Genomic DNA, 19,906 nt, shown 5'->3' on the forward strand with positions numbered 1-19,906 from the left:
ACAAACTGTGGCTCATTGTCTGACAGTACTTAGTCCAGGATACCATGTTGCAAAGATGTCTTGTAGAACTCTCATAACTGCTTCTGTTGAATATATACTTCAAGGTGGATAGAAGTGTGAAGGTATCAATGATGATTTAGTATGTAGGACTTTCCATTGAACATGAATAAATTCATACCTAGAAGTTCTCGCAGTCTGGTCAGAAATTGGGAGTAGTTATCAGAGGTTCACACTGTCCTAGTCTTTGTATTGCACAGATCTGGCAGTTCTGGATCACATTTTCGATGTCTTTGGATATTCCTGGCCACCACACAATGATTGCACCCTTGCTCTGCACTTTATTATTCCCATATGGCCTTGATGTGTACATTCAAGTAGATAGCAGATCTAAGCGAACTGGGAAAGATTAGTCTATTATAAAATTAGCAAAACAAAAGGAAATTCAATGTGTGAAGTATTTTCTATATTCATAGAAAGTTTTCAGTCTTCCCATCAGGACGTTCTTGTGGCCACCCTTGTATAAGGCAGTATTGCACACATTATTCAGCACTTTTTTTTTTTTTTTTGCGCGTGATGAATTTCATGCAGTTTTTGTATGCTTGCCAGCCATTGTTGTGCAAATATAACTATCCCGTCCACAAAATTCATATCTTGTGTCAGATGGTCTATTGTCAATAGTGCATCAGCGGACGTTTACATCATTTCCTGGGCGTATACGTTCTCAAACAAAATCTTTGGATTCTTGAGGCATTTTTGCAATCTCCTCTTCATCCAAAAGATACCAAAGGTTTATGGTCTGTCTTGATGACTACTCTCAATCCAACAATGTAATCAGAAAACTTCACATGCCCATGTGACAAGTGCTTCCTTTTCAATTACCACATATCTTGTCTCAGTCTTGGACAAAGTGCTGGTTACTTAGTATACCGGTCTTAGTCTATTTTCCAGGTTGCTCATGGAAAAGGACCATCCCTAACCCCGTGGAGGAGGCGTCTGCAGCTATTGTTGGTAGTGTAGGGTTATAGTGTACCAAGATGTCCAGTGATATGAGCATTATTTTAAATCTTCCAGAATGCTCGTTCTTGATCTGAACTCTGACACCACGCTTGCTCTTTAAGAAGTTGTCTTAGCGGTTTTGTTACCACTGCTTTAAGTTGTATTAAGTTCACAGATGATACGAAGGAGTACCATTTTGTTTTGGGGCTGAACTATAGCTGAACACCACGGTTGGCTTTGTAACAGGGGAAGCGACTCCTATCCTGGTCATCTGTTCCAGCTGGTCTTGAACTTGTTTCAAAGAGCGGTGTGGTATCTTTCTGGGTGCAACAATACATACTGGTCTGGCATTATCTTTAAGTGATTATATACTCTGTCTTCAGTCTTCAAGACTTGAGAAAAGTTTCAGATAGTCTGCTGGAAAGCGACTGTTTGATCTCAATTTTCTTGATCAGATGCAGCTCTAAGCATGCTTTGCTGCTTCGGAGGGAAATTTCTTGCTTTTGCAAGACATGTAGGGTTTCTATAATTCATCTCCCTCTATATTGGAGAGATGCTTGAAGTTTACCATTCACTTTCAGTGGGGTCCTGCCCGGACCATGTAACTGCTGTCTGCTGGTTGTAGGCAATGTCATCAACCACAGCTCTTGGTCTGACAGAACTGTGACACTAGTAACAGTGTCCAATTTGAAATTCATTAGATGTCCATTTACATAAATGTCTGCTGTCCAAATGCTTTGATTTGGGTCATTAATTTCTCCTGGGAAAGCTCCTGGTTCCTTTTCTGCTAGAAGTTGATGCACTTCATTCACTGCTCTGTGTGCTTTGCGATTTTGAGCAAAGTCTTGCTCTGGCACATTTTTCCCATAATGGCCTGTCTTTTTACATGTTGAAACATTCCACTATACTAGCAGTACATTGCTCCCCTCGGTGGTTCTTTTTGGCTCCACTATGCTGGCACGGTTTCCTGGCGTCATACACCTTCTCACCCGATTGTTTGCTTCTCTACAGATTGTGCAGTTCTTGAAGCAAAAGATGGAGAGGCAGCCATTGGATGACTTCTAATTCAAGGCTTCTCTTCAGCCCGCAGAACGGTTATTTTGTCTACGCACTTCTGCCTGTCGTACGATTTGGATTGCCTTAGAGCGCAAGGTTATCTTTCAACTGTGTGAAATCTGATAAAGACTCAGCTATTTCAACAATTCAGTCTCATCAGTTCTGCCTTCAATTCTCCATGGTCATGTCCCGCAGCCAATCTGTACAAATCATTTATAAAAGAATCTACTGATTCACCTACCTTCTGGACTCACTTGTAAAATTTTTCTCTTGCCAGAATTATTTTATTTATTTATTTTGTAAGTGCTTAAATTGAAATATTTGTCAAAGGCTTGTAGCACATCCTCAAAATTTATCAGCAGCTTCGTTTATTCCTCGACTCAATCACCATCTGCAATTAAACCCATAGAGTATAAAAGGATATTTACTTGTTCGGCTTCTGATTTAGTATGCAGCCGGGAAGCCATCCTAAATCATAGAAATCTTTTTGCTCCATAAAGGACCAATTTTGTACCTGATTGGGTCCTTCCTGATCTTGGAAGCTTTCAGGCATTCTAAATTTTGAATCCATTTTGTTTTCCTAGGCTCTTTTTGGTGTTCCCCTTTCTTTTTAAATCGTTTTGACTTTAATGGAAGGGTTCACGCTCTTTCTGGGAGTTCCCACACTCACTCCGCAGTCTGGTTGAGTAATGGCTGCCGACTCCACCTAACCTGAGGCGCTGTTTCGCCTGATCGACCTCTCCTCACTTTTCCAACCCAGTGCGTCGTTATCCAACCATGTCTTTTAAAATTCTGCAACCTGGCACTGGGACTCAGAATCCGATTGTTGGACTTAGATGTTTCATTGCAGAGCACCATGCTACTGTGGTGCAGTCTGAGAGCCTGCACGGCTGAATCATCAACTGTCCGTGTCTTCTTCAGCTACGGAGCAGCTCTGCAGCTCCTTGCAGTCCCCTGACTAGATCTGTTCTCTTGGCACTACTTCATGAGGCAAGATGTTCTCAGAACTTTAACTGGTGCCACCATGTGTGTTGTTGTAGTATAGCTAGGGCATTATTGATAAAGTCTTAGAGTCTGGATAAGGTCAACTAATAAATTATTTACACATCTCGATTTACAATGTCCATAAGCTTCTCTAGCTAGCATCCTTTGTGCCACTACTCTTCTCCCAAAGCCAATACCATGTGACTGTTACATCATTACTGTGGGAGGGGCTGCTCTTACCATCTCCAACATTAACTCCTTCAGGTCCTTCTTCTACAGACTCCATCCCTCTCCCTGGCAACTGTCTTGAGGATGAACCAGACTATTTGCAATCTTAGCATATTTGGTCAAGGTGAGCTTCTAACCATATATCTGCACCATAAGATCACCTATTTCCGTCTTTAACATTTCCCACCCTTACCTCAGCACACCTGTTGCTGAAACCCTCATCCATGCCTTTGTTACCTCTAGTCTTGACAATTTCAATACAATCCTGGTTGGCCTCCCATGTTCTACCCTCCATAAACTTGAGGTCATCCAAAACTCTACTGCCTTAACTTGCACCAAGTCCCATTCACCTCTCTACTTGCTGACTTACTTGGCTCCCAGTTAAGCAACACCTTGCTTAGAATTCTCATTTGTTTTAATCTCTCTCCATGGCTTCACCCCTCTCCAGCTTTGTAATCTCCTCCAGCCCTATGACCCTCATATCTGCACTCCAATTCTGTCCCCAAGCATCAGATTTTAATTGCACCACCATTAGCAGCTATGCCTTCAGCTGCCTAGCCCCTAAGCTATGGAACTCCCTCCCTAAACCTCACTTCCTCCCTCTCCTCCTTTAAGACTGCCTCTTTGACCAAGACTACCATCTTCCCCAACATTCCACGTGGCCCAGTATCAAATTTTGTTTAACAATGCCTTACTGTGTTAAAAGGTGTATAAAAGTAATTGCTGTATTGGAGCCCAGTAAATGTATATCTATTTCCAGATCAGTGATCTCTGATCAGAGCTGTAATTACAGAAAGTCAGTTACATTCCTTGAAGTGGCTCAGCACAAGACAAATGTTAACCAGAGGGAAGGATACATTCAGCCATGGAACTGATAGAGAGTTCTTTCACGGAGGCTGCATTTGGACAGCATTTGTGAAACTCCTTCTGCAGGTCATAAAACGAGTAGAAACAGTCAGGCAGCACCAAGTTCTATAAAGATAAGGGAGAATCAAATTAAGCATGCTACACAAAAATGCATGAAATTTTAAGGCCAAGAACAGTTGATATTTCCATTTTGAAGTCCTTATGCTCGAAGAAATGATCTTGTTTAGAGATAGAAAAATATTGCAACAGCACAGAAGACAGAATTTTTCAAACCAGATCCATAGTTTTCTTGCAAGATCAGTACAAAGTTACACTGAACACCAACTCTGCTTGGGTGGGGGGTGGGAGCAAGATTGCAGCAAGTCATGTGTGAAAATTCTATAGCTCATTTACTAGTTCAGTGAGGAGCTAAGCCATACAAAAAGGTCCTGGATATTTTCTTTTTCAACAAAAACCCAAATGAAACACACAAATTACTAAAGAATAAATCAAATGGAGAGATTGATTTAATGAATGGATGATAGAATTCACTTTATAACTTGCAACTTGAAGTTAATGACCAATATCCTTTGTTCTTCTTGGGTCCATTTTTAGACAAGTTTATGAAATTATAATCTTCTTTGGCCTCCATATCTCGAGAGACAATGGATAAGCGCCTGGGGGTGGTCAGTGGTTTGTGAAGCGGCGCCTGGAGTGGCTATAAAGGCCAATTCTAGAGTGACAGGCTCTTCCACAGGTGCTGCAGAGAAATTTGTTTGTCGCGGCTGTTACACAGTTGGCTCTCCCCTTGCGCTTCTGTCTTTTCTCCTGCCAACTGCTAAGTCTCTTCGACTCGCCACACTTTAGCCCCGTCTTTATGGCTGCCCGCCAGCTCTGGCGAACACTGGCAACTGACTCCCACAACTTGTAAGGGTCACTGACAGAAACGTTAACTCTGCTTCTCTTTCCACAGATGCTGCCAGACCTGCTGAGTGATTCCAGCATTTCTTGTTTTTGCCCCACAACTTGTGATCAATGTCACAGGATTTCATGTCGCGTTTGCAGACGTCTTTAAAGTGGAGACATGGACGGCTGGTGGGTCTGATACCAGTGGCGAGCTCACTGTACAATGTGTCTTTGGGGATCTTGCCATCTTCCATGCGGCTCACATGGCCAAGCCATCTCAAGCGCCACTGACTCAGTAGTGTGTACAAGCTGGGGATGTTGGCCGCCTCGAGGACTTCTGTGTTGGAGATACGGTCCTGCCACCTGATGCCAAGTATTCTCCGGAGGCAGCGAAGATGGAATGAATTGAGACGTCGCTCTTGGCTGACATACATTGTCCAGGCCTCACTGCCATACAGCAAGGTACTGAGGACACAGGCTTGATATGGAACACAAGAGTCCCAGTGTGTCAGTGCGCCATTTTCCCACACTCTCTCTTGGCCAGTCTGGACATAGCAGTGGAAGCCTTTCCCATGCGCTTGTTGATTTCTGCATCCAGAGACAGGTTACTGGTGATAGTTGAGCCTAGGTAGGTGAACTCTTGAACCACTTCCAGAGCGTGGTCGCCAATATTGATGGATGGAGCATTTCTGACGTCCTGCCCCATGATGTTCGTTTTCTTGAGGCTGATGGTTAGGCCAAATTCATTGCAGGCAGACGCAAACCTGTCAATGAGACTCTGCAGGCACTCTTCAGTGTGAGATGTTAAAGCAGCATCGTCAGCAAAGAGGAGTTCCCTGATGAGGACTTTCCGTACTTTGGACTTCGCTCTTAGGCAGGTTGAACAACCTGCCCCCTGATCTTGTGTGGAGGAAAATTCCTTCTTCTGAGGACTTGAACGCATGTGAAAGCAGCAGGGAGAAGAAAATCCCAAAAAGTGTGGGTGCGAGAACACAGCCCTGTTTCACGCCACTCAGGATAGGAAAGGGCTCTGAGGAGGAGCCACCATGTTGAATTGTGCCTTTCATATTGTCATGGAATGAGGTGATGATACTTAGTAGCTTTGGTGGGCATCCAATCTTTTCTAGTAGTCTGAAGAGACCACATCTGCTGACGAGGTCAAAGGCTTTGGTGAGATCAATGAAAGCAATGCAGAGGGGCATCTGTTGTTTTATAATAGACTTACAAATTCCCAGTGAAAAGTACATATAGATTCAAGCAACAATCTGATCGAGAGTAGAGATTGATGGATATGGTATGGTGGAAAATTGAAGGTTTCACCACAAAACAGAGGCAACATGGAGAGGCGGTGGCTTAGTGGTATTGTCACTGGACTAGTAACTCAGAGACCCAGGGTACTGCTCTGGGGGCATGGGTTCAAATCCCACCACAGCAGAAGGTGGAATTTGAATTCAATTATTTCAATTCAATTAATAAATCTGGATTTAAAAGCTAGTCTAAATGATGGCCATGAAACCAATTGATTGCCGTAAAAACCCATCTGGTTCACTAATGTTCTTTAGGGGAGGAAATCTGCTGTCCTTACCTGGTCTGCCCTACCCTACAAGTGACTCCAGACCCACAGCAATGTGGTTGACCCTTAATGCTCTCAAATGGCATAGCAAGCTACAAAGTCAATAAGGAGTGAAACCGGACAGCCACACGGCACCTAGGCACCAGAAATGACAAACCTAGCCCTGGCAACCCTGGAAAGTCCTCCATATGATCATCTGGGGACTTGTGCCAAAGTTGAAGAGCCAAGAAACAGCCCGACATAAATCATACTCACGGAATCATACCTTACAGACAGACAATGTCCCAGACACCGCCATCGCAATCCCCGGATACGTCCTGTCCCACTGGCAGGACAGACCCAGCAGAGGTGGCGGCACAGTCGTATACAGTTGGGAAGGAGTTGCCCTGGGTGGTCTGAACATAGACTCCAGACCCCATGAAGTCTCATGGCATCAGGTCAAACATGGACAAGGAAACCTCCTGCTGCTTACCATCTACGGATCCTGCCCCTCAGCTGATGAATCAATACTCCTTCACGTTGAGCACCACTTGGAGGAAGCACTGAGGGTAGTAAGGACACAGAATGTACTCTGGGTGGGGGACTTCAACGTCCATCACTAAGAGTGTCTCAGTAGCACCACTACTGACCGAGCCCTAAAGGACACAGCTGCTAAACTGGGTCTGCGGGTGATGAGAGAACCAAGAGGGTAAAACGTACTTGACCACGTCCTCACCAATCTACCTGCCACAGATGCATCTGTCCATGACAGTATTGGTAGGAGTGACCACCGCACAGTCCTTGTGGAGACGAAATCCCGTCTTCACATTGAGAATACCCTCCATCGTGTTGTGTGGCACTACCTCCGTGCTAAATGGGATAGGTTTAGAACAGATCTAGCAATGTAAAACTGGGCATTCATGAGGCACTGTGGGCCATCAGCTGAATTGTACTCAACCACAATCTATAACCTCATGGCCTGACACATCCCCCCACTCTACCATGACCATCAAGCCGAAGGACCAAGCCTAGTTCAAAGAAGAATGCAGGCGGGCATGTCAGGAGCAGCACCAGGCATACCTCAGAATGAGGTGTCAACTTAGTGAAGCTACAACCCAGGACTACTTACATGCAGCACAGTGGCGCTGTGGTTAGCACCGCAGCCTCACAGCTCCAGCGACCTGGGTTCAATTCTGGGTACTGCCTTTGTGGAGTTTGCAAGTTCTCCCTGTGTCTGCGTGGGTTTCCTCCGGGTGCTCCGGTTTCCTCCCACATGCCAAAGACTTGCTGGTTGATAGGTTAATTGGCCATTATAAATTGCCCCTAGTATAGGTAGCTGGTAGGGAAATATAAGGACAGGTGGGGATGTGGTAGGAATATGGAATTAGCGTAGGATTAGTATAAATGGGTGGTTGATGGTCAGCATAGACTCGGTGGGCCGAAGGGCCTGTTTCAGTGCTGTATCTCAAACTAAAAAAAAAAACTAAAACATGCCAAACAGTGGAAGCAACAGGTGATAGACAGAGCTAAGCAATCCCACAACCAATGGATCAGATCCAAGCTCTGCAGCCCTGCCACATCCAGTCATGAATGATGGTGGACAATTAAAACAATTGACAGGCTGCACAAATATCCTCATCCTCAATGATGGGGTGCCCATCACATCAGTGCAAAAGACAAGGCTGAAGCATTTGCAACAATCTTCAGCCAGAATTACCGAGTTGTTGATCCATCTCAGCCTCCTCTTGAAGTCCCCAGCATCGCAGATGCCAGACATCAGTCAATTTCATTCACTCCACGTGAAAGAAACGACTGAAGGCACTGGATACTGCAAAGATTTTGGGCCCCAACAATAGAACTGAAAACTGTGCTCGAGAACTTGCCTGACCCCTAGCCAAGCTGTTCCAGTACAGCTACAGCACTGGCTTTTACCCTGCAATGTGGAAAATTGCCCAGGTATGTCCTGTACACAAAAAGCAGGACAAGTCCAACCTGGCCAATTACCACCCATCAGTCTGCTCTCAATCAGCAGAGCATCATCAACAGTGCTATCAAGCAGCACTTACTTAGCAATAACCTGCTCAGGTGATGCTCAGTTTGGGTTCCGCCAGGGCCACTCAGCTCTGGACTTCATTACAGCTTTGGTTCAAACATGGACAAAAGAGCTGAACTCAAGAGATGAGGTGAGAGTGACTGCCCTTGACATCAAGCAGCATTTCACAGAGTATGGCATCAAGGAGCCCCAGCAAAACTGGAGTCAATGGGAATCAGGGGGAAAACACTCTGCTGGCTGGAGTCATACCTAGCGCAAAGCAAGATGGCTGTGGTTGTTGGAGGTCAATCATCTGAGCTCCAGGACATCACTGCAGGAGTTCCTCAGGGTAGTGTCCTAGGCCCAACCATCTTCAGCTGCTTCATCAATGGCCTTCCTTCAATCATAAGGTCAGAAGTGGGGATGTTTGCCGATGATTGCACAAGGTTCAGCACCATTCCCGACTCCTCACATACTGAAGCAGTCCGGGTAAAAATGCAGCAAGACCTGGATGATATCCAGGCTTGGGCTGACAAGTGGCAAGTAGCATTTGCGCCATACAAGTGCCAGGCAATGACATCGCCAACGAGAGAATCTAACCATCTCCCCTTGACATTCAACGGCATTATCATCGCTGAATCCCCTATCAACATCCTAGGGGCTACCATTGAACAGAAACTGAACTGGAGTAGCCATATAAATACCGTGGCTACAGGAGCAGGTCAGAGGCTAGGAATCCTGCAACGAGTCACTCACCTCCTGGCTCCCCAAAGCCTGTCCACCATCTACAAAGGCACAAGTCAGGAGTGTGATGGAATACTCTCCACTTGCCTGGATGAGTGCAGCTCCAACACTCAAGAAGCTCGACACCATCCAGGACAAAGCAGCCTGCTTGATTGGCACACCATCCACTAACAATTCTCCCTCCACCACCGACGCACAGTGGCAACAGTGTGTACCATCTACAAGATGCACTGCAGCAATGCACCAAGGCTCCTTAGACAGCACCTTCCAAACCCGTGACTTCTACCACCTCGAAGGACAAGGCCAGCAGATACATGGGATCACCACCTGCAAGTTCCGTCCAAGTCACACACCATCCTGACTTGGAACTATATCGCTGTTCCTTCACTGTCGCTGGGTCAAAATCCTGGAACTCCCTTCCTAACACTGTGGGTGTATCTACCTCACATGGACTGCAGTGGTTCAAGGCAGCAGCTCACCACCACTTTCTCAAGGGCAATTAGGGATGGGCAATAAATGCTGGCCTAACCAGCGTCGCCGACATCCCATGAATGAATAAAAAAAACAAACTTGCCACATATTTACATTGTAACACCAAACACTGCAAGTGCATTATGCCGATCAAGTAACTATCAGATTATGCATCACGGATAGTATTGTACCTCATGAATAGAATTAACTGGATCTCCTCCCAATGGTCAAGCAACTAATTTATAAATGGACTGAATCAGAATTTGATCCCAAAACAAATAAAAAAAAGTGTAATTTGACCTATTCGGTTCCTGTAATTCAGTAATACTACCCACTGGCATTACACTTCCAGAAAGGAACATTGTCAAGTCCCACTCTGAAATTCTCAGTTCTAATCATCTTTCCTGTGCAAATATTGCAGTTTCCCTTTATTTACTCTATTGAAACTGTTCCATAATTTTGAACACCTTTATCCAATCTTCCTCTGAAACATCTCTGCTGCAAGGAGAACAACCCCAGTATTTTCAGTCTCTCCACGTAACTTGGTGTCATTCTAGTAAATCTCTTCTGCAACCTCTTGAAGGCCTCGACATCCTTCCTAAAGTATGGTGCCCAGAATGAAACAAACACTTAACTGAGGCGGAACCAACATTTTATAAAGATTTTGAATAATTAAAATTAACAATTCTATGAGGAACATAGATTTTTTTTTAATTCATTCATGGGATGTGACATCACTGGCAAGGCCAGCATTTATAGCCCATCCCCAAGTGCCCCTTTAATGATGGTGGACCAGGTTAGAGAAACATTGCAGTCCTTGTGGCGTAGGTACACCTACACAGGGCCGTTGAGGTGGGATTTCCAGGATTTTGACCCACAGACAAAAGAACAGTGATATATTTCCAATTCATAGTGTGCAAATTGCAGGGGAACTTGCAGGTGATATTCTCATGTGCCCATTGCCCTTGTAAGTGGTAGAGGTCACGGATTTGAAAGGTGGTGTCAAAGGAGCCTTGGCAAGTTGCTGCAGTGCATCTTAAAGATGATACAATACTGCCGCAGGCAGAAAATGTTTGAGGTGGTTGATGGAGTGCCAATCAAGCAGGCTGCTTTGTCCTGGCTTGTATCTGGTAGATGGAGGACAGGTTTGGGCAGTCGAGAGTCAGGAGTTACTCATCACAGAATTTCCAGCCTCTGACCTGCTTTTGCAGCCACAATATTTATACGAGTGGTCTGGTCAATGGTAATCCCCAGGATGTTGGTGGTGGGGTAATTCAACGATGATAATGCCATTGAACATCGAGGGATGATGATTAGAATTTGAGATTCTCATTGCCTGGCTCTTGGGTGGCACAAATATTACTTGCCACTTATCAGCCCAAGCCTGAAGGTTGTCCAAGTCTTCTGCATGTGGGTACAGACTGCTTCAGTATCTGAGGAGTTACAAATGGGACTGAAGACTGTGCGTCAGTGAACATCCCCACTCCTAACCTCATGTTAGAGGGAAGGTCATTACTGAAGTAGTTGAAAATCGTTGGGCCTAGGACGCTGCTGAGGAACACCTGCAGTTGAGATGATTGGCCCCCAATCACAACCAACTTCCTTTGTGCTATGTATGACTCCAGTGGAAGTGCATGTTACGACCAAGTGAAAAAGGATGGTAGGGGTTCCCTCAGCCTTTGCCTGTTTTAACCGTAATAGGGTTTAATTTTTTTTTTAAAAAACTGTTTTAGCTCCCCCCCTCAGGTGAATCCTTGTTCACTGCTTTCCAATTGTAAGACAAAGAAATCAGACAGGTTTTCTTAGATTTAAAGAAAAGGTGGAAGTTTATTAACCAAATTAGAGTTTAAGGTTAACAACTACACAATGACGCTAGCACGCATCTGTGATAAACACACACGCAGATAGAGAAAGAAAAAGTAGAAAGAATAACGGGGAAAGTGAGACAATAGCTGGATTGTAATTACAGTCTATGTGGAGTCTTTGGTTGCTGGTAAGTCTTGCCATTCATTGGGGCCCAGTGCACGCTTTAACTTGTTTCTCTCTTGAGGATTATGCGACTTCAATGGTTCTGGAGTTTTGTGAGAAAGCGAGAGAGCACCAGCCAGGAGAGAGGCTCTCTAGTTCCAGTTTCAGTTACAATCTGCAGTCTGTCTTCAAACTGTCTCGTGTCTAATTCAAAAAAAGCCTGGGCCAGCCGGTTGTCATGGGACCAGCTGGTTTAACCATTCCTGCGTTTGTGGATTCTCCATCTTAGCAGACACTGGACTGTGGGCTTTCTTACATCTCCAATATCTGGTGATCAAAATCCATTTGGGTTAATTGGACCAGGGAGTAGTTGCTTTCTTTCTAAACATTGCCTTAGTATGCAAATGTCCTCCAGCCAAATGTCTGGTGATCTCTTTAAACAACTCATTTCTTCACTCCAGCAACAGTTTAAAATTAATGTTCATGGAGAAATTGGATTGAAAACTAAAAAGGAAACTGCACTCTTGGGAGCACCATTGTCAGGCTGGAAGAAATACTAAATGAAATATATAGGGAATCAATACCTGGATCACTGCATGAAACACAGCTGCATATAAGAGCCAATTTCACAAGCTTCTTTTTTTGCATCCATAAACAAGGATAGTAGTGGGAATGAAAGGATGCAATTTAGGTTTGCTCAAAAATACCCATTTGCAATTATGATACAAATGAAATTCAGATGACAAAATGGAAAACTTTGCAACTTCAGAGAAAATAATGAGTAGCATAGATATACAGTGAGCACTGGAAAAATACAAAAGGGATCAGAGAATGACAGTTGTCTCATGTTCATTGTTAAAAGGGTATTGTTACGACCAGGTGAGAAAGGGGTCTAGTGGTTCCCTCAGCCTTTTCCTGGTTTGACCGTAATAGGGTTTACTTTTTAAAACACTATTTTTAAGCTTCCTCTCAGTACACTGCTCTCCAATTGTAATGACAAAGAAATCAACCAGACAGGTTTTCTTAGATTTAAACAAGAAAGGTATAAGTTCAGTAACTGTAAAACTCTAATGCGGTGAAAAGTACTAAAAAAATAAGGTGACAACGTTGGCATGCATACGCGATATAAACACACAGATAGAGACAGAAAAGGAGAAAGGTTTGAAGCTATAACTGGAGTTCATTTACTGTGTTCTGAGTTTGATGCATAGTCTTTGATTGCAGTTCGATCTTGCCATCTCATTGGGGCTTTGTATACAGACTTTCAAATTTGTTTTTAGTCCAGCAAGAGTTTAAAATTTATGTTCTATATGTCAAAATTAATATGCCTGTGAAGCACCTTGGGAAGTATTGTGTTAAAAAAGCTATATAAATACAAGTTGTTACATAACGAGTCCAGAATATTAGCAAAGGTGAATCAGCCCAGGAGAACAAGAGGACAGTAAGTTAATGCACAGATTATAAAACGTTACTACTCAAAAGGTTGGTAAAATGTTTGGAATAATCTACCAGTTAAGAGTGGTGATGTCAAAGACATGGAGAGCTCCAAGTGAAGTTAGCTGGGCTGGAGTACCAGAGAATGAACTGCAGTGAATGATCATTTTTTATGTCATCAACTATCACCCCTGAAGCCAGCTGTCTCATTGCAGGTAATTAAGTTTAGTCTAAAAAGATTCAGGTGTATGTACAGGATTTAAGTTTACTAAACCAAAACCAATTCCTGGAGCAGCAACTCACTATGTCACATGAAAACCAATCTCATTAGCAGCTAGGGAGGTTTGTGCACCAGGAAGCAACATCTTATTTTTAAAAGCTTGTAAAATTTGACACCAAGAAAAGGAAGCTGGGATCTGTGGAAAAAAATGCTATCACAAGGAAATTGCATCACTTCACCTTTTCTAGATGAGTGTACATCATAAATGACACCCAAACTGAAATGATGTCCCCATTAGTCCAGTTTAGGTTTAGATCACACCAATTTGACACCTCAATTTAAATTAAGCATTTTGGTTGCCAGATAATAAACATTCACAACCTTACAGCTGTCAAATTCCTTCACCTTTTTGGATGCTTCTGGGTGTAGAGCCTGCCGAATGAGTAACTGGCCATCTGTACAAAGGCAATAAGAACTTCTCCCAAGTGCTTTCAACTCATTCGTCACAACCTGGTTGAACTGAAAAGAAATGATTCATATATTTATTCAGTACATTTACAATTATTCGTTCACACCTTTCTAGAGAATGTGGGAGGACTCATGCTATACTGAAAACATTTAAACCACAAAAAGGTTGCATTGGCCAACATTCACAAACTATCTGTGTCCTAAATCTTGATCGTTCATAATTACAGTACTTCGACGGCTATAGATTCATTTGTTCAGATTGTACGTGGGTGGGGAGGGCTATCAACAGACAAGAGATAAAACTTTTCTACTCCCATACCACAGGTATATTCCATTTCAAAATAAAGTGAAACAAAGCTTACAAATTTGGGGAAGCATCACTTGTAACCAGGTTCAGTTTTAGCCTTTTAGCCAGTGTGCATATGAACTGGCAGGATTTTAGTGTTCTGTTGAAATGTCCCAAGCCACTTCCAGAAGTGCTAACAAAATTTAACAAGCCACAGAAGGAGATATTAAGACTGATTATCTAAAACTTGATCAAGAGGTAGGTTGTAAGGAGCATCTTGAAGAGGTAGTGAGGGAGAAAGGCAGTGAGATTTAGGGAGGGAATTCCAGACGTTAGGGCCCAGACAGTGGTGCAGTGTTCAGAATTAGGGATGCACAAGAGGCCAGAAATGGAGGAGTGCTGAGATCATGGAGGGTTGTGGGGCAGGAGGGAGTTAGAGATTGGGGGGTGGGGGGTGCATGGGGCACGAGGCCATGAAGGAAATTTGAAAATAAGCGACTATTAACAAAAAAGGTTCCCGGACTGGGGGACACTGTAGGTCAGCAAACAATGTGAAGGCTGAACAGGGCTTGGTGCAAGTTAGGAAACAGGCAGAAGAGTTTTGCGTGCTAGATTTGGTTTGTTCAGATTGAGGTGGGTGGAGAGGGAGATAAAGAGACAACTCCCATACCTACAGGCATGTTCCATTTCAGAACGAAGTGAACAGAACTTACATATCTTTAATAGCTGTACATCCAGGATCACTACATAATTAGCATTAAAGTAGAAGTAAAAGTAATGCTTGAAATTGATAAATCAAAATCAACCTTTTTTTAAAACCAGTTGCGTGAAAGGACATATAAATGGCATTGTATAGCAAAATATCTGACAGATTTGAGAGTGCACCAACTGTTTAAATACAAGATAAAAATATATCAAAAGAACAATTCCTTATTTAACAGGTCCAGTGTCTGTTGGGGGGGGGGGGGGGGGGGGAGAAACGAAAAGGCACAAAAAAGGATGTACAAACAGGCCATACCAACAATTAGGCGTATGTCAGAGGAAACAGAGGCATCATATTCATTTGTTTAATCTAATGAAATCAAATTATATACTTCTCAGACAGAAAGCTTACTATCCAATCAGTTTTGCACAGTAAATGTATACAAGACTGTCATTCCTTGATTTCATCAAATGGGATTTCATCAATTGATGACACCCTATAAAAAGGATGAACACCAAATATGAAAATCAAGTCATTAAGTGTGCACAAGATTTATCAAGTTACCAATTTTGAAATTACTCTTTATCTGCAAAAACATGTCATTCCTTTCATTACATGCTTCAGACCACAAAGCACTGAACCTGAAGTGTCCTCCCCTAGCAATTATGGGTGGCTCCACTAAGTCTACCAACACCAAATTGTTTGTAGTGATGGCAGCATCAAAATGACAACCACTTGCATCATGAACACAATACCCAAAATGTCAGTGATTCCACCAACTGCACCTTTACCAACTAAACTCAGGTTAAAAAAGGAAAACAAACAAAATCTGTTCAGACATAGGCTTCTTAGTTCAGCTTTCAAAATAAACCATGTATAGGTGATCCAGCTGGGAAAGGGTTAAAAGGAAATACATAAAGTTTCAGAAGTGGAAATACTAGTTTGGCAGCTTTGTCATTGCCCAGACTATAAGGCAGAATAACATGTTTAACCACTTTAAAAAAAACTAATCTCCCATCAGCCATGCACACCACAATCCAACATCCCCAAATGCTCAGATTACTCTTAGTTGAAAAGAGTCTTGTATAGCAATAAAACTTTTTTTCAAACAATGTTCAAAGGAAAGCAATATTAATTCAAAAGACCTATAGGCACAGTTTAGTACTTAAAGATACTTCAATATTTTAATGCAAGTTAATGGAATCACCTGGTTAAGGCCTATTCTCTATGAATTATCTATTTATATCACAATAGATTATTTTTTAAAAACAAGTCACTTAATTCAGATTTCACCTCTACACACATCAACCTTTAAGCTACCTTCCTCAGGTGTCAGTAATGGCTCATCGGGGTCAGAAGGTTGTGGTTCAAGTCCCACTCCAGGATTTGAACACAAAAATCTAGGCTGACACTCCAGTGCAGCACTATCAAAGATGCTGTCTTTCAGATGAGACTTTAAACCAAGACTGTCTGCTTTCGCAGGGGTGTATAAGTCCTGTAACATTATATCAAAGAGCAATGGAGTTATCCCTGGTGTCCTGGCTAATATTTCACAATCAATATTACTAATGTAAATTATCTGGTCATTATCACAGTGCTGTGTATGGGAGCTTGCTGTGTGAAAATTGACACATTTCCTACCTTACAAAAGTGATTACACTTCAAAAATGCTTCATTGGCTGTAAAGCACTTTGGGACATCTGAGGTCATAAAAGGCATTATATAAATGCAAGTTTTTTTTTTAAAAAGGAGGAACTTATCTACTCTCCAGGTTAGTAGAGGCCTGCAATTAGAACCTATTAAAATATTTCTATCTGGTTAAATCTACAAAATCGATATGCAGTGGTCAACCATGTATAGGGACCTAATATCAATTTCTTCCAAGTTGGTGATCTCACCAGAACCATGCTGGGGGCAGGTCAAGAGAGGAAAACCTCCGACACTGTTCAAGCATCTCTAGTTTAAGGCGATTAGCTGAAGTCAGAGGAAAACTATAACCATTTAGGAGGGGCATTCCAGCAAGCAAGGGAATGAGAACTGTCAAAAATAAAACATTAAAGGTAAGAATTTGTAAAAATGTAAAGAGAGGATATTAGACTTGAGAGACAATTACTTTGTTCTGAAAGTGGCTGAAGCTGTGAATTTAAAAAAATACAAGATAGCTATGAGGCTAGTTGGCCTACATAAAAGAAAAGGCAGGCTAGCGGATGAGGTGAATGAGTCTGCCTCAACAGACCACGACTCAGAGGACTTTAAACTATTTTTTTAAAATTACAGATGCCCACAGACCTGTTGTACATTTCCACTAGGAGTAGGCTATTCAGCCCTTTGAGCCTTTTTGACCGCTCAACTCCATTTAGCCACCTTTTAAAAGCCGATCTTTAGTAGTCATTTACGCAAGACCTGCTTGAAACATGAAAACGTACAAAACATCGGGCCTATTTCTAAAACTTCATGAGTTTCCAAACCTGGGGGTTCATCCAGAGGATGTGTTAGGGAAATTCTCTTTCTGAAGCTTGGGGCAGCGTGCAACAAAAAAACTCCAGAATTCTAGATTGTAAAAGTTGTCAAAATGTGATTGCCCAGTTTAATCGACACTCCAATAGTACTATTCCTTTGAGTAACTGCCACTTGTTTTTTGGACATCAAGTCAATGGGCTCCTGGAGAGTAATTTCTGTTCACAGGTGTTTCCTAATCTCCAGCTATAAAAAGTTTGTTGTATTTACCATTTTTATTTTCAGTCATATATGACACTCTTCCGTAGAAACATGAACACAAAAAAAATACATTGTTGTTCATTTGATTAACTTGAACCCATCACTTCCGCTCAGTCAAACTTCAGGTTGTTTGTTGAACTGCAATGAAGGGAGAAGTAAAACAGTTGCAGGGCGGATGGGAGCGGAGGGCAGGAGAGGAGGGAACTGGCACCGATTAAATCAAGAGAGATTTAACTGATCTATTTAACTCCAACTGAAAGCAGCATACCTCGTTACCGCTAAATGAACACGCTGGTATCCACAGACACGTGCTTTCTGTACATACAATAAAAAAAAGAGCAAAAACTGGTACGCATGCTATATAATGAGCTTTACATTGTCATTGCTCCAATTAAAGTAAACCTTTGGATTTCAAAGCCTAAAATGGAAGTTTTGTTGCGAGTTTAAAATCTAGGCGGTTACAATCCATTCTTTTATAACTCAACTTTACACTAAAACTTTCCACTCGATGGCCATATTTGATACTGAGCCGTGTTCACTCACCAGCACAAGACAACTGATAAGGATTTTGTTTTGTTACACTGGTTGCATTTTTAAATCAGCAAAGAAGGGTGAAATAACCGTCTCACCTAATTCCCTGACTCAGTTTTTACTCTTGGACAAAAACTATTTCAATTTACTAAGGCTATATTTAAACTCGAGGAGACTTAAACTTTTAAACTCTGGCAAATGTTAAAATCTCAATAATGGGAACAGATTAATTATACTTAATTGTTTCTTTCAAACGCAATTTGGATACGTTTAAAAACAAATCGTTAAAATGGGAGCGATCCCCTCCTTCCGAACAGCTGTGTGCAATTCAGATCAGATCAGTCACAGGTGACTACATTTCAGCATCGGCCAATTGAGCTCAACAAGCTATCAGGCCGTCACAGTTTCAAAATATCCCAAGAAAGCAGCTCTCCCAAAGTTTCATCCACGCACATAGTTCCGGGTCTTGAAATCCAAGTTCTGATACAGCAATGTTCTGACGCTTCCCAACCCGATTAAACTTAGTTCACACGATTTGTATGTCAACCCATTTAACTGTTCCTAAAATATATTTAAGCCCAACTCCAAAGATGCCGGGGTTAAGTAAGAGAGTAGAAATTTCCTTTAAGATTCAGGTGGGTCACTCCGAGGAGTGGAGCTGCTTCCTGTATTTAGGCAACAGGTTTCGATGGCGCTTATCATCCAGGTTTTATCCCTCCCCCTCTGTCGGTCTCTTGCAGTCCTCACACTCTGATTTATTTGCCTGCAAAGTTTCCCCTTAAGTTTAAAAACGTTTTTTCGGGTCAAGATCGAGAGCAGACTCACCTGTTCAATGACTCCATCGAGCGGCTCCGCCTTGTTGATTTCCTCCGGGCTAACGCCTATCTCCTCTTTACACTGCTCGCTTAACTCCTGGCTGTCGGTTTTCACTAAGACTTTGTGAACTTCTCCCACCTGTTAAAGCGGGAAAAGGGGCAGCAATGTTGCATGAAACAAGCCGTTCACAACAAAGCACTGTATAAGGAGCATTTATTCACCGCTGTGGACAGATTTGTGTACAAATCAAAAAAGACAGAAGACAGACAAAAAAAAAAATCCAGGACGATTGCATACCTTCTTGTTGTGTAGATCCACAACTTGCCACACCAAGAGAACTAGTTCCCTTTCATCCGAACCAAGTTTAGCCCCATTTGCACCAGCTGTTGCCCCATACAAAACCACCAGAGAATCGTGCGAAGCCATCATGACGGAGAACTACAATAAGCAAAGGTTCAAACACACAAAAAAAAACAAAAAAAAGTGTTCACCTTTCGAGTGATCACCTCTACCGGTCTTAAAGAAAGAAAAAAAAAAGAAAGGGAAGATAAGAAAGTCTTTTTTCTCATACAGCAAAAGTAGCTCCTCTAAGTCTACCTGATCCCAAGGTGTTTGTGGATTTGATCATTCACGAGGCGAAACTGACAAAGCTTGTCTCTTTCACTCTGACATGGGGAAACGATGGCTGCTTTCTGTCCTCATTTACCTGCCTACAGATCAGACCATGTGACAAGCAAAGCAGCTCTCGCCAGGGAGATTCCATTGGCTCATTGCAAACAAGAAAACAGGGACGTGGCATTGTATGTAATGGAATAGCCCAATCGGCTTTTCACCTTTTACTGAGTGTAGAATCAAAAGATATCTAAACACACCACCTTTCTCACTTTACCTTAAATTTTTCTTATGTAAGGTTTGCTTGGAAGACCAGGCCACTGTTGACATTTAAA

At 42.5% G+C, this 19,906-nt stretch overlaps 1 protein-coding gene across 4 annotated transcripts in view; it reads right to left on the reverse strand.

Annotated features, from left to right (window-relative positions):
• Window positions 1-19,671, reverse strand: part of esrp2 (epithelial splicing regulatory protein 2) — a 41,604-nt gene extending 21,933 nt beyond the window's left edge. For 3 of the 4 annotated variants that reach the window (XM_068049497.1, XM_068049500.1, XM_068049499.1), the window contains exons 1-4: window positions 19,257-19,671; window positions 18,969-19,097; window positions 13,843-13,956; window positions 4,122-4,236 (exon numbers count right to left, since the gene is read on the reverse strand). In XM_068049497.1, the coding sequence (XP_067905598.1) occupies window positions 4,122-4,236; window positions 13,843-13,956; window positions 18,969-19,097; window positions 19,257-19,388 (490 nt within the window). In that variant the 5' untranslated portion in view covers window positions 19,389-19,671. The remainder of the gene's footprint in view (window positions 1-4,121; window positions 4,237-13,842; window positions 13,957-18,968; window positions 19,098-19,256) is intronic. The other variant, XM_068049498.1, reaches the window with a different exon arrangement.
• Between the last annotated feature and the right edge of the window lie 235 nt (window positions 19,672-19,906).

This window comes from Heterodontus francisci, chromosome 17 (genome assembly GCF_036365525.1).
Source record: "Heterodontus francisci isolate sHetFra1 chromosome 17, sHetFra1.hap1, whole genome shotgun sequence".
Lineage (NCBI taxonomy): Eukaryota > Metazoa > Chordata > Chondrichthyes > Heterodontiformes > Heterodontidae > Heterodontus > Heterodontus francisci.